This window comes from Mustela lutreola, chromosome X, assembly GCF_030435805.1.
Source record: "Mustela lutreola isolate mMusLut2 chromosome X, mMusLut2.pri, whole genome shotgun sequence".
Classification (NCBI taxonomy): Eukaryota; Metazoa; Chordata; class Mammalia; order Carnivora; family Mustelidae; genus Mustela; species Mustela lutreola.
The window spans coordinates 63424926-63440927 of record NC_081308.1 but is presented as its reverse complement, the minus strand read 5'-3'; the positions used below and the strand labels follow the sequence as shown (position 1 = coordinate 63440927).

Here is a 16002-nt window from a genome sequence, read left to right as displayed (position 1 = left end):
TATCCAAATGGAAAAGAGTAATAATATAGTGTTAATTCGTTGGCTCTACATCCGGAAGAATTTAGTTTTCTACCATTTAAAAAAATTGCTTTATATAATTGATATTCATGTATTAATTAGCTAATAATCTGTTATAGTGCAAATCAGAACAGTTGGAATAAAGTATAATTATACCATGTCTTCTTAGTGATACATAATCTTAAAAATATAATTTGAAATGAATATGTATTCTTTTTCCTTTTTTAATGATAGCCAAAGCTATGATATTGGGAAGATGGATAAGAATTCTGTTGGGCCAGAAATGCTGGTAAGGATCATGTTAAATATTGTAGAAGTAGGTTGAAGAAATGTATTTTATGTTATTGTTATTAAATTATAATAGTCTGTCCCCACTTTGTGAGTAAAATTATTCTTTGGACACATCATTAATAGCTCAGTACATTAGTTTCTATAAAATTGATATACTAGTATAATCTACCATGCAGGTAGATTCTTGTACCCAAGAGTTAATATATGGAAATTTTTGGAACAGTGTTTAGTTATGTAAATTTTAGATTTTATTATTGCATGTTAAAATTTTTAGTTTTTTCCCTAACAACCATATACAGTGTGTGCTTGGTATGGAAGTTCATTTTAATATTTGATCAAGTTTGATTAGGAAATAAATCTGATGTAAAAGTAATTAAGTATATGTCATAGCAAAATGGAATTTTGTTTGAATAGCCTTTTTTTCTTCTTACCTTTACAGTATCTCTATCAAAATATAACTGAATACCTATATATATATAGCAATGTGATAGATGGGGAATAACAGAGAAGTGTAAAGCAGGACTTCTACCCTTAAAAAGCTTATGTTTGAAGGATAAAACTAATACAAGTGAATATAATGGAATATTATTGAGCCTTGAAACAGAAGGAAATTCTGGCACATTCTACAGTATAGAGGAACCTTGAGGATATTATTCTAAGTGAAATAATCCATTCACAAAAAGACAAATACTGTATGATTCCACTTAAATGAGGTATCTTGGGTAGTCAAATTTTTTTTTAAGATTTTATTTATTGGGGCACCTGCGTGGCTCAGTGGGTTGAGCCTCTGTCTTCGGCTCAGGTCATGATCTCAGGGTCCTGGGATCGAGCCCCGCATCGGGCTCTCTGCTCAGCGGGGAGCCTGCTTTCTCCTCTCTCTCTCTGCTGCCTCTCTGCCTACTTGTGATCTCTGTCTGTCAAATACATAAATAAAATCTTTAAAAAAAAAAGATTTTATTTATTTGTCAGAGAGAGAGCGAGAGTGAGCACAGGCAGACAGAGTGGCAGGCAGAGTCGGAGGGAGAAGCAGTCTCCCTGCGGAGCAAGAAGCCCGATGTGGGACTTGATCCCAGGACACTGGGATCATGACCTGAGCTGAAGGCAGCCGCTTAACCAACTGAGCCACCCAGGCATCCCTTGAGTAGTCAAATTTATAGAGACATAAGATAAACTGGTGGTTGCAGGAGTTTGGAGGGAGGAGAACATAGGGAGAGCTATTGTTTAATGGGCACAGAATTTCAAATTTGGAAGATTAGTAGAAGCTCTGGAGATAGGTGATGGTAATGGTTGCATAACATTGTGAATATACTTAATTCTACTGAACCATATACTTAAAAATGACTAAGAGAGTCAATTTTATGTGTATTTTAACACAATTAAAAATGATAAAAACATCATTATAGTGTCACATCATGGCATGTTATATGGGAATGAGAATAATAAAAGAGCTACAGTAATTGTAACAATATGGATGTTCTCACATATAATGTTGAGTAAACAAAATGGATGTTCTCACATATAATGTTGAGTAAACAAAATGATTTATAAATTAGTGCATACTGTATGACTCTAATAAATATAAATGCCAAAAGCAGGTAGAGCTAATATACATGGTGTTGGAAGACCTGTAATTGGTTACACTTGTTTGGAATAGTGTCTGAAGAGAGTCTTGAGATGAACTTCTTGCTGTTAATGCTCTATTTCTGATATCTGTGTTGTTAACCTACATGTGTTCACTTTGTGAAAATTCAAAGCTGTGCTCTTGAGATTTTTGAGCTTTTTTGTATGTATTGTATACTTCATTTAAAGTTTCGAAAATAGCTTTTAAAAACTAGTATAAGTGAAACAATTTGGGATGAAGCACTGATAAACTGTGTGGTACAGTAAAGGGGAATGTCAAGGTTGGCTAGAGAAGTTGGTAGGTTGGGTAGGTAGGTAGGTAGAAGTAAGTTCCGTCTGGTAGGAAGGCCTTGAAAAGTAGATGGGATCTCTACAGTGAAAACAAAGGGAAAAGGGGATACCAGGCAAGGAATCTAGTTGAGGGGATTTCTAGAGGAGAAAGTAAGTATGGAAGACTACAGGAGTTAACTGTGTGATTAAAATGTAATATTCATATTGTGAACTATGGAGAGGTAAGATTATGAAGTTTATAAAGTAGTTTCTCTTTCATGTTAGCAGTACTTTATTGAGGTATAATTTATATACACTAAATTACATAAATCTTAAGTGTACAGCCTGATGAATTTTAATATATCTAGGTAGTCTTGTAACAACCGTGTAGATCAAGATAGAGAAATTTCCATGATCCCCAAAAGTTCCCTTGGCCCTTTCTGGTTGATTGCCTTTATACCCGCAAGATAAACCACTATTCAGACTTCTGTGGCTGTAGATTATTTTAAGTTTTTCTTGAACTTTTTGTAAATGGAACCATATAGTATCTACTGTTTTGTGTGTGGCTTCTTTTGCTTAACATATTGGTTTTGAGATTCATTCATTTTGTTACATCTTTCTGACTATTTGACCCTTTTACTATTACAAAATAGTTAGTTTTTCTCAGAGATGCCATATTTACTCCAAAGAAGTCCCCTGAGGAAGTTTCTAAGTTGACAGTTGTTGCATAATAATAGTAATGATATTAAGTATTTTATATACATCTTATTTGATCCATCTTAGTTTTTGAATTAAAAAAACTCTGATATAGGACACCCTAAGTATCATTTCTCTAGATTTACAGAGCTCTAATATGTTAAGATTATCTTTGCCTGTTCCTACTGTCATTATATTTAGAGGCAGATTTTTCATTGAAATACAGCTCTTTCTTTCAAAATCCAAATCTGTAGTTAAATATATCAGTGCTGCCTAGAGTTACTTTCCTTACCAATTTAAACTTAACTGGAGAAACAGACTTAATTCAGCAATACATATTAATTTTAAAACTTAGCTGACTTGGGAGAAACCTTCTCTATAGGAAAGCATACCTGTTCTTACTAAAATGATGGTATATATGTTCTTAGTCTAATTGGTTAATGTCAACTAGGCTGTAAAGTCTTTGAGAAAAGAATTATGTCTTTCTATTTATTTTTCTTGTTGGAGGCCTAATGTAATGCTGCCTATACAGTAAGTGGTAAGATGATTAAATTAAATAGTGCTGTTTGTTTCCTTTATTTGTAGAGTGAGGATAATAAAGAGGTTTAATGCTCAAACACTGTTAGGAAAAATAATTATATTAACACAGTTGTATTCAAACTATTATAAAATTCTTAGACAGTACTTGGTATAGGCAGCATAATGATGAGACATATCCCAAGACTGTGTGGTCACCTAAGGAAATGCTATTTCATAAAAATGACAAGTTCAAGAAGATGCCTGTCACTGTGTAAGCGCTAGTCAACTGTTGCACTGCAATTTAACTCTCACCTGAGTGCTTTTTTCTATTTTTAATTATAGGCTAAAGTTCTGCGGTTACTAGCCACTGCTTATTTGGATTGGGATGACAGAGAATATTATGATAAGGCTCTCAGTGCTATAAACCTAGCAAATAAGGTATGAGCGGTTTCTACTTTTGCATATTAATGAACTTTTTTAGAGCTTCGATTCACATTTTGAAATCTAGTTTAGACATTTGCTTTAGTATTCCTGCTTCTTGTACTTAATTATTTGCTCTTTATTTTTTTATGATTTGTATATCACATTATAATGGAAAATTAGAAGTAAAAAGGAAAATGGTGGTATTATTTATACTTAGTAAAAAATAAAGTATAATTAAGTTGCTTTGATTTAGTGGTAATTCATGGAAGATACCAGATAAAACAAAAATGCTTTTCTCTCTCACATTAAGAGCCCTTAATATTTTTTTTTCAGGTGGTTGCCAGAGGGGTGGTAGGTAAGGAGACAGATGAAATAAAGGGGTTCAAGAAGTACAAACTTACAGTAACAAGTCATGGAGGTGAAAAATACAGCATAGAGAATATAGGTTGATTTATAATCAGTAAGATTGTAAAAATGTCCTTTGGTGATAGATGATGACTATACTTATTGTGGTGACTCCTGAGTAATGTATAGAATTGTGGAATCACTATGTTGTACATCTAAAACTAATATAACACTGTGTTAATTATACTTCAATAAAACAAACAAAAATCCTTGGGGTTTCTTTTAAGCCTCAGATTGTTTTTATCTGTTCTACTGCACAGAAAGGAAAAAATGAAATGTACCTCAACAACAGATTTTTTTTGAAAATTGTCTTTAGCATGAAATGGAAAGGGTTCTCTCAGCTATTAGATTTTAGGATAAAGAAGTAAATAGTGATAAAAGAGACATATAATGGGATTTTGTTTAAAAAGCATTAGCAGGGGGACCTGGGTGGTTCAGTTGGTTAAGTGTCCAACATTTGATCTCAGCTTAGGTCTTCATCTCAGGGCCCTGAGTTCAAGCTCTGCATTGAACTTCACCCTATGGAGCCTACTTAAAAAAAATCGATCAATAAACAAATAAATAAATAAACAAATGGAAAACATTAGTGGTTCACTTTCAGCTCATGTTCATACATACATTCACATATATATGCCTCCGCCCTCCTGGACAAAGAATATTAATAGTCAGGGTGATAACCATTTAAAAGGTTTAGGAGTGTCTGGCTGGCTCAGTGAGTAGAGCTGTGACTATTGGACTTGAGGTTGTGGGTTTGAGCCCCCTCGTTGGGTATTTATTGGACAGACAGAGACACAGCAAGGGAGGGAACACAAGCAGGGCGAGTGGGAGAGAGAGAAGCAGGCCTCCCGCCGAGTAGAGAGACTGATGCAGGGCTCAGTTCCAGGATCCTGAGATTTTGGCCTGAGCCGAAGGCAGACGCTTAATGACCAAGCCACCTAGGTGCCCCCCAAATAATAAATCTTTAAATAAAAAATAAAATGATACATTTAGGATCAATGTATTTTACTTATTAATAAGGCGAATAATTATACTAATATTTTTTTTCAGTTTTAATTTAAATTCCAGTCAGCATACAGTGTAATATTAGTTTCAAGCATATAATACAGTGATTCAGCACTTCTCTACAACAGCTGGTGCTTATCACAATTAATACTCCTTAGTCCCTATCACCTATTTAACCCATCTCCCCAGCCACCTCCCTCTTGGTAACCATCAGTTTTTTCTCTATATTTAAGAGTCCCTTTCTTGGTTTCCCCCTCTTTTTACCCTTCTGCTCATTTGTATTCTTTCTTAAATTCCACGTATTAGTGAAATCACGTTATTTCTCTTTCTGTAACTTAGCATAATACTCTGTAGCTCTATCCACGTCATTATAAATGGCAAGTTTTCATTCTTTTGTATGGCTGAGTAATACTCCATTGTGTGTGTGTGTGTGTCTGTGTGTGTCTGTGTGTATACCACATCTTCTTTATCCATACATCAATCAATGGACACTTGGTCTATTTCAATATCTGAGGTATGGTAAGTAATGCTGTTAAACATAAGGGTGCATATATCTCTTCAAATTAGTATTTTCTATTCTTTGGGTGAATACCCAGTAGTGCAGTTCCTGGATCCTAAGGTAGTTCTAGTTTTAACATTTTGAGGAACTTCCATACTGCTTTCCAGAGTGGCTACACAAGTTTGCATTCCCACCAACAGTGCATGAGGGTTCCCATTTCTCCATATCCTTGCCAACACTGATTGTTTCTTGTGTTGTTGATTTTAGCTATTCTGACTGGTGTGCGGTGGTATCTCACTATAGTTTTGATTTACATTTCCGTGATGATGAGTGATGTTGAGCATCTTTTCATGTGTCTGTTGCCAGTCTATATGTCTTCTTTGGATAAATGTCCATGTCCTCTGCCCATTTTTTAATTGTATTATTTATTTTATTTTTGGGGTGTTGACTTTCATAAGATATGTCATTTGCAAATATTTTCTCCCATTCTGTAGATTGCTTTTTAGTTCAGTTGATGGTTTCTTTTATTCTACAGAAGCTTTTTATTTTGATGAAGTCCCAATAGTTTATTTTTGTTTTTGTTTCCCTTGCCTCGGGATACATAACTAAAAAGAAGTTGCTGTCGCTGATTCAGAGAGGTTGCTGCCTGTATCCGTCCTCCTCTAGGATTGTTACAGTTTCTTGTCTCACATTTAGGTCTTTCATCCACTTGAATTTATTTTCGTGTATGGTGTAAAAAAGTGGTCCAGTTTCATTCTTTTGCATGTGGATGTCCAGGTTTCCCAACCATTTGTTGAAGAGACGGTCTTTTTTCCATTTGATGTTCTTTCCTGCTTTGTTGAAGTTTAATTGACCATAGAGGTGTAGGTTCATTTCTTTTTTTTTCTTTTTTGTTCTCTTGATCTGTGTATTTATTTTTGTGCCAGTACTGTACAATTTTGATGACTACAGCTTTGTAATATAACTTGAAGTCAAGAATTGTGATGCCTTCATCTTTTCATTTCTTTTTCAAGGTTGCTTTGACTATTCTGGGTGTTTTGTGCTTCATACAGTTTTAGGATTGTTTGGTCTAGCTCTGTGAAAAATGCTGTTGGTATTTTGATAGGGATGGCATTAAGTGTGTAGGTCGATTTGGGTAGTACAGACATTTGAATAATATTCGTCCTTCCAGTTCATGAGGATGGAATGTCTTTCCATTTCTTTTTGTTATCATCAATTTCTTCCATCAGTATTTTATAGTTTTCAGAGTACAGGTCTTTTACCTCTTTGGTTAGGTTGTTTCCTAGATATTGTTTGGTGTAATTGTAAGTAAGATTGTTTTCATACTTTGTCTTTCTGCTTCCTCATTTTTGGTACATAATAATGCAACAGATATCTGTACATTGGTTTTATATCCTGTGACTTTAGAGAAATTTTTTATCAGTTCCAGCAATTTTCTGGTGGAGTCATTTGGGTTTTCTATATAGCGTATCATGTCATCTGTAAATAGTGAAAGTTTGACGTCTTCCTTGCTATTTTGGATGCCTTTTATTTCCTTTTATGGTCTGATTGCTGAGGCTAGGATTTCCAGTACTATGTTAAATAGCGGTGGTGAGACTGGACATTCCTGTCTTGTTTTTGACTATGGAGGGAAAGCTCTCAGTTTTTCCCCATTGAGGATGATTTAGCTATGGATTTTTCATACATGGCCTTTATTGTGTTGAGGTATGTTCCCTCTAAACCTACTATGTTGAGGGTTTTTATCATGAATGGATGTTGTACTTTGTCAGGTGCTTTTTCTGGATCTGATAAAAAGATCATATGGTTCCTATCCTTTCTTTTATTAATGTGGTGTATCACCTTGATTGATTTGTGAATACTGAATGCCCTTGCAGCCCAGGAGTAAATCCCACTTGATCATTGTGGATGACTTTTTTAATGTATTGTTGGATTCAGCAGGCTAGTATTTTATTGAGAGTTTTTCATTCATGTTCATCAGATATCTTGGCCTGTAGTCCTCTTTTTTAGTGGAGTCCTTATCTGGTTTTAGATTGGGATTAATGCTGGCCTCATAGAATGAATTCGGAAGTTTTTCTTCTTTTTTTTTTTGTTTTGTTTTGTTTTGTTTTTTTGGAATAGTTTGAGAAGAATAGGTATTAACTGTTCTTTAAATGTCTGGTAAAATTACCCTGTGAAGCCATCTGGCCCTGGACTTTTGTTTGTTGGATGTTTTTGGATTACTGATTTAGTTGTTTTGCTGATTATCTATCTGTTCAAGTTTTTGGTTTCTTCTGTTTCAGTTGTGGTTGTTTATATGTTTCTAGGAATTTATCCATTTCTTCCAGGTTGTCCAACCTGGCATATAGCTTTTCATAATGTTCTATTATAATTATTTGTATTTCTGTGGTGTTGGTTATTTCTCCTATGTCATTTGTGATTTCCTTTGTTTGGGTCTTTTCTCTTTTCCTTTTGATAAGTCTGGATAGACGTTATCAATTTTATTAATTTTAAAAAATATGTTATTTATTTACAAAAGAGACAGAGAGAGCGAGCGTGAACATGAGTGGAGGGGAGAAGAGCATAGGGAGAGGGAGAAGCTGACTTCCCACTGAGCGGGGAGCCTGACATGTAGCTTGATCCCAGGACTCCAGGATCATGACCCTCGGCCAAAGGCAAGCGCTTAACTGCCTGAGCCACCCAGGTGCCCCAAATTTTATTAATTTTTTTCAGAGAACCAGGTCCTGGTTTCATTGATCTGCTCTGGGTTTTTGTTTGTTTGTTTGTTTTTAGTTTCTGTATCCTTTATTTTTGCTGTAATCTTTATTATTTCCTACCTTTTGCTGGCTTTAGGCTTTGTTATTCTTTCTGTAGTTCTTTAGGTGTAAGGTTGTTTTTTGAGAATGTTTTTGAGTCTTGAGATCTGTATTGCTATATACTTCTCTCTTTTTTTAATAATTTTTTTCTTATGTGGATGGTTTAGTCTGGTTTCCATTTTTGATTTGCCTTTTTTTAAAAAAATGGGCTGTTTGTTTGAGAGAGACACCACAAGAGAGGGAACACAAACGGGGAGTGGGAGAGGGAGAAGCAGGCCTCGCGCTGAGCACAGAGCCTGACGCAGGGCTCAACCCCAGGACCCTGGGATTATGACTCCAGTTGAAGGCAATCACTTAACCAACTGAGCCACCTAGGCGCCCCATACTTCCCTGTTAGAACCACTTTTGCTGCATCCAAAAGCTTTTGTACTGTCCTATTTTCAATCTCGTTTGTTTGTTCTTTGATTTCCTGGTTGACCCATTCATTGTTTAGTAGCGTGTTTTTTAACTTCCATTCATTAGTGTTTTTTCCAAACTTTTTCTTGTGGTTGACTTGTAGTCTCATAGTTTTGATAGCATGATTTTAGTCTTTTTGTATTTGATGAGGCCTATTTCATGACCTAATATGTGATCTATTCTGAGAATGTTGCATGTGCACTTGAAAAGAATGTGTGTTCTGCTATTTCAGAATGGAATGTTCTGAATATATCTGTTAAGTCCGTCTGCTCTAGTGCATCATTCAAAGCCCTTCTTTTCTTGTTGATCTGCTTAGATGATCTGTCCATTGCTGTGTGTGGTGTATTAAAGTCCCTTAAATTTCTGTGTTATTGCCAATGAGTTCCTTTGTGTTTGTGATTAATTGTTTTATATATTTGGGTGCTCCCAAGTTGGGTGCATGAATATTTACAATTGTTAGATCTTCTTGGTGGATTGTCCCCTTTATTATTATGTAGTGCCCTTCTTTGTTGTTATAGTCTTCGTTTTAAAGTACAGTTTGTCTTACATAAATACTGCTACTCTTTTTTTAAAATATCCATTTGTGTGTTAGATGTGTCTTCATCTCCTCACTTTTATTTTTTTATTTTTTTTTTTTTTAAAGATTTTATTTATTTATTTGACAGAGAGAGATCACAGTAGGAGAGAGGAAGGGAAGAGATCACAGAGAGAGAGGAAGGGAAGCAGGCCCCCTGCTGAGCAGAGAGCCCGATGTGGGACTCGATCCCAGGACCCTGAGATCATGACCTGAGCCGAAGGCAGCGGCTTAACCCACTGAGCCACCCAGGCGCCCCATCTCCTCACTTTTAATCTGCAGGTGTCTTTAGGTCTAAAATGAGTCTCATATAGGCAGCATGTAGATGGGACTTGTTTTCTTATCCATTGTGACACTCTGTATTTTGATTCAAGCATTTAGTCCATTTACATTCACAGTAATTATTGATAGAAATGTATTCAGTGCCATTTTATTGCTTTGTTTTATCATTGTTACTGGAGATTTTCCTTGTTCCTTTCTAGGCTTTGTCATCTTTTAAAATCTTTCTTTCCCACTCAAAGAGTCCCCTTTAATATTACTTGCAGGGCTGGTTTAGTGGTCACGAACTCCTTTAGTTTTTGTTTTCCGGAAAACTCTTTTTCCTATTCTGAATGATAGCCTTGCTGGATACAGTGTTCTTTTTTTTTTTTTTTTTAAGATTTATTTATTTATTTGACAGAGAGAGATCACAAGTAGGCGGAGAGGCAGGCAGAGAGAGGAGGAAGCAGGCTCCCTGCTGAGCAGAGAGCCCCATGCGGGGCTTGATCCCAGAACCCTGGGATCATGACCTGAGCCGAAGGCAGAGGCTTTAACCCACTGAGCCACCCAGGCGCCCCTGGATACAGTGTTCTTAGCTACAAATTTTTCCCATTCAGCATGTTGAATATATCATGCCACTCCCTTCTGGCTTTCCACATTTTTGTTAAATCTCCAGCTTGCCTTATGGTTTTTTTCTTGTAAATTAAGGACATTTTTGTCTTGCCATTTTTAAGATTTTTTCCTTATCACTGTATTTTTCCAATTTAATTATAATATGTCTTGGTGTTGGCCTGTTTTGTTGATTTGGATGGGAGTCCTCTGTGCCTCCTGGATCTGGGTGTCTCTTTCTTTCCCCAGATTCGGGAACGTTTTAACTATTGTTTCTTGAAATAAACTTTCAGCTCCCTTTTCTCTTTCTTCCTCTTCTGGAACTCTTATAATACAAATGATTCATGGAGTCACTGAGTTCCCTTTGTCTATTCTCATGTTGCATAATTCTTCTTTCTCTCTTTTGTTCAGCTTTATTATTTTCCATTATTTTGTCTTCTAGGTCACTAATTTGTTCCTCTGTTTCTTTTTGCCTGCTGGTCATGAAGCTGTTTTCAACTCTTCATTTCTGTTTATTTTTTTATTTTTTTATTTCATTTATTTACTTATTTTTTTTAATTTAAATCTTAGTTTAGCATGCAGTGCAATATTGGTTTCTGGAGTAGATTTCAGTGATTCATCGCTTACATACAACTTCCAGCGCTCATAACAACAAGTGCCCTCTTTATTTATTTATTTATTTATTTTGAAGATTTTATTTATTTATTTACTTATTTGAGAGAAAGAGAGGGAACAAATGGGGGGGGGCGCAGAGGGAGAGGGAGAAGCAGGCTCCCCTCTGAGCAGGGAGCTTGAATTGGGCCCGATCCCAAGACCCCAGGATCATGACCTGAGCTGAAGGCACATGCTTAACTGATTGAGCCACCCAGACACCCCAGCAAGTGCTCTCTTTAATATACATCATCCTTATTGATCCCCCCACCTCACTCCCATCAACCCTCAGTTTGTTCTCTATCGTTAAGAGTCTCTTATGGTTTGTTTCCCTCTCTCCTTCCCCCTCCTTCCCATTCATCTGTTTTGTGTCTTCAGTTCAACAAAGGAGTGAGAACATATAGTATTTGTCTTTCTCTGACTGATATTTCACTTAGCATAATATACTCTAACTCCACTGATGTCATTGCAAATGGCAGGATTTCATCCCTTTTGATAGCTGAGTGATATTCTGTTATAGAAATACACACACACACACACACACACACACCCGCATCTTTATCCATTCATCAGTCAATGGACATTTAGATTCACTCTGTAATTTGGCTATTGTTGATAATGCTGCTGTAAACATGGGGGTGTATGAACCCCTTTGAATCTGTAGTTCTGTGTCCTTTGGATAAAAACTTAGTAGTGCAATTACCGATTGTAGGGTAGATCTATTTTTAACTTTTTGAGGAAACTCCGTATTATTTTCCAGAGTGGCTGGACCAGTTTGCATTCCCACCAACAGTGTAAGAGGTTCCCCTGCCTCTGCATGACTGAATCTGTTTACAAAAATTTATTTATTTATATATTTGTCAGAGAGAGAGAAAGAGAGAGAGAGAGAGAAAACACAAGCTGGGGAGTGGCAGCCAGAGGTTGAAGCAGGCTCCCCGCCAAATAAGGAGCCTGATCAGGACTCGATCCCAGGACCCAGGGATCATGACCTAAGTCAAAGGCAGACACCCAGCTGACTGAGCCACCCAGGCATCCTGATTGTTTTTTAACTCTTTCATCACTGTGGTAAGGGTCTTACTGATGTCTTCTATTCTTTTTTCAAATCCAGTGAGTATTCTTGTGACTATTGCTTTAAATTCTTCATCAGGCATGTTACTTATAACTGTTCACTTAGTTCTCTGGCCATGGGCTTAACTTGTTCTTTAATTTTGGATAAATTCTTCCATCTTTTTCATTTTGTCAAGATCTCTGTCTTCTCTGTGTTAGGAAAGCCAGTTATTTCTCCTGCTCCATTTTCAGGATGGCTTCTTCTTTCCCTTTAGTTGTAGAGTTTGTTCTGCGAGTCTTAAGTTTGATTTCTCTGGTATTTAGGATGATTTTTTAGTTATCTAATTGTGTTTGTGGAAGGAAATGAGCCTAGGGACCTCCTACTCCACTGCTATCCTCCTCTCTTTTAAACTGACACATTGTAGAATTTTTTCCCAAGAGATTAGAAGCATAAAAATGGATAGTTGATTAAACAGTACTGAATTTCCCAAACAGACCCTTTACTTGAATTATAGTCATGTGGATGAATTACTTCATGCTGAAAAACTTTATTAACATTAATTTTTTAAATTTAAAAATATTAATAGAAATACTTTCAAAAATTGCATGCTTTTTATATTTGCTAAGATACTATTTCTCTCCCCCTTTCCCACCTCCCCCCCCCAAAAAAACAGGGCAGGAAAACTGAGGAGATTGCATATCAGCTATATGCCTTCTTGCCAGCATGTCTCTTTGTTCACTGACTGCAAAAGTTGTAGTTTTCATAGCAATTATTGCTATTATTCCTGAATTACCATATTTAATAGCCTGGACATACCTAAATTGGGTACATTAGGATTTCAGTGGCACTGTACACTTAAAAAGGTTTTATTTGGAAATAATTTCAAAGTTACAGAAAAGTTACAAGAGTAAGAATAGTTCAGAGAACACCTATATATATGGGATGCCTGGGTGGCGCAATTGATTACCCTTCTGATCTTGGTTTAGGCTCACGTTGTGATCTCAGTATTGAACCCTGCATTGGGCTCAGTGCTTAGCTCAGAGTCTGCTTCAGATTCTTTCCCTCTCCCGCTTCTCACCTGGCAGTTGCTGTTTCTCTCTCTCTCTCTCAAATAAAATCTTAAAAAAACAAAAACGCCTGTATATACTTTACCCAGATTCACACCTGTTATTAATATTTCTGCACTCTTCCCATATTATTAAAGGAATATAACCCATAATATATCCATATTATTGAGGGATTTAATATATATTATATACCCACAATAATGAGCTTTATAGCATTTTTTTCTTTTCAGTATAGGATTACTCTAGGATCAGGTATTCTGTTTATTTGTCATGTCTCCTTAGTCTTCTGTACTCAACATGTTCACAAACTTTTTTAAAATTTTTGTGTCATTGACATGTTGGAAGAATACACTAGCTTCCAATCTTGTTTAAACTGAAAGTTCTTCATTTGAGGTTTTTTTTTTCTTCATTTGAGGTTTATGTTGTGATTAGATTCAGTTTATAATTTTGTGACTGGAGTACAACATAAATGATGATACTGTGTCCCTTCTCAGGGCATCTCATGTGGAAGCCCATGATGTCCATCTGCTCTTGATTGGTGATGTTAATATTCATCACCTGGGCAAAAGTGTTGCCCAGTTGCTTCATTGTGTATTTTTGTATATATTGTATATTTTTCTCATGGAACTAATAGACGGTGGAGAGGCTTAAAATTGTTCATATACCCCATTTCTCATTAAAATTTCCCTTTAGAGCTAGTGCTCTTGCTTGAACCAGTCTTACAATTATTACCATATGATCATTTTTTAAAAAAGGATTTTATTTATTTATTTATTTATTTATTTGTCAGCGAGAGAGAGAGAGAGAGAGAGCGCACGCGAGTGCGCGGCAGAATGGCAGATAGAGGCAAAGAGAGAAGCAGGCTCCCTGCCGAGCAAGGAGCCTGATGCTGGACTTGATCCCAGAATCTTGGGATCATGACCTGAGCTGAAGGCAGCGGCTCAACTGACTGAGCCACCCAGGTGTCCCCCAAATGATCATTTTTAAGAAATTTTTATTTTTAAGTAATCTCTACACCAAATGTGGGGCTCAAACTCACAACCTTGGCATCAGGAGTCACATGCTCTACTGACTGAGCCAGCCAGGCACCCTGCCAAATGATCATTTTTCAACTTTTAGCACACCCTCCACGTTTACCAGTTGGCAGTCAGCATTCTACTATAAACATTTATTCAATATTTATTTATTATTTTATTACTTATTAGCTTATTTCATTTATTATCAGTATGGATTTGTGTATTCCTATTTTTTTAACTGATTTATAATTCTTATTAATTACCAGTTTTGTTGTGATATAATGAACATAAAATAAACTGCCCATATTTAAAGTATAAAATTTGATGACTTTTAACATATATATATATACCTGTGAAACAATCACCACAATCAGGATATTGCATATATACCTCACTCCTCAAAGTTTCTTCCTGTCCTTTTGTCAACTCTCTCTCCCACTTTTCCTTGAATAACAGCTGATCTGCTTTCTGTCATCATAGATTAGTTTGTATTTTCTAGAGACTTATACAAATGAAATCATAGAGAATATATTCTTGTTTTATGTGGCTCTGCTCCCTCAGCATAATTATTCTGAGATTCATTCATATTGTGTGTGTGCATAGTTTATTCCCATATTGCTGAGTAATACCTCATTTCATGGCTATGTGCCGCAGTTGCTCTTTAACCTACTTTGTCTTTATTATTATAGTTACTTCAGCTTCCATCGAAATGTTAGTATTGTATATCTTGTGTCCTTTTCATTACTCAGGTCTTTGTGTTTAAAGAGCATGTCTTGTATGTCTTGCTTCTTTTGTTGTATCTGACAATCTCTGTCTTTCAACTGTGGTGTTTAGAATGTTTACATATGATGTGATTATTGATCTGGTTAAGTTTGAGTTTATCATCTTGTTGATTTTCTAATTGTCCAATTAGTGGTTTATTCCCTTCTTTCTTCTTTTACTACCTTCTTTTGGATTATTAGAATATTTTTTCAAAATAGTGAATGAAAGCTGTGTAATTTTTATACCAACCTCCGGAAGAATTTATTTTGGAATATTATGAAAAGATTCTAAGGATTATCTAGAATAAGTAGTGAGACTAGCCAAGGAAATTTTGAAGAGAGTGATTAGAAAGGCCTTCTCATATCACATATTTGAGTAATTTTTAAGATTCATTTTTATTTCTTTTGTTGGGTTATTAGTTATAACTCTTTGTTTTGTTATTGTAGTGGCTTCTTCAGTGTTTATACTATGTAGCTTATCTTAGTCTACCTTCATATGTCATCATAATATACTTCCATATCTCCCAGCATGACCTGTATGCTATTGTTGCACATTTTACTTTTACATCTGGTATAAAATTTATAATATGTCTTACGAATTTTGTTTGTTTTGTCAATGTTCCTTTTAAAGTGATAATAAACAATAAAATCTTACATATTTACACATGTAGTTACCATTTCAAATGATTTTTATTCCTTTGTATATATCGAAATTTCCATCTTATGTTATTTTTCTTCTGTTTGAAGAACATTGTGTTGGGATTCTCCAGAGAAACCATAGGAGATATCTATATGTCTATGTCTCTGTGTATATCTACATCTATACCTACATAGTTGTATATAGATATGGAAAGAGAGAGTTGGGGGGAGATGATAAGGAATTGTCTCACACCCTTGTGGAGGCTGGTGAGTGTCAAGATCTGCAGGGTGAGTTGGTAGGCTGGAGACTCAAGAGAGCTGATAATGTAGTTCCAGTCTGAGTCCAGAGGCCTGAGAACCAGGAGAGCCAATGATGTAGTTTCAGGTT

General features: G+C 35.8%; 1 protein-coding gene across 2 annotated transcripts in view; it reads left to right on the top strand.

Annotated features, from left to right (window-relative positions):
- Positions 1-16002, top strand: part of TEX11 (testis expressed 11) — a 318657-nt gene that overhangs the window by 88189 nt on the left and 214466 nt on the right. For both annotated transcript variants that reach the window (XM_059156761.1, XM_059156759.1), the window contains exons 10-11: positions 253-307; positions 3757-3852. In XM_059156761.1, coding sequence (XP_059012744.1) covers positions 253-307; positions 3757-3852 — 151 coding nt within the window. The remainder of the gene's footprint in view (positions 1-252; positions 308-3756; positions 3853-16002) is intronic.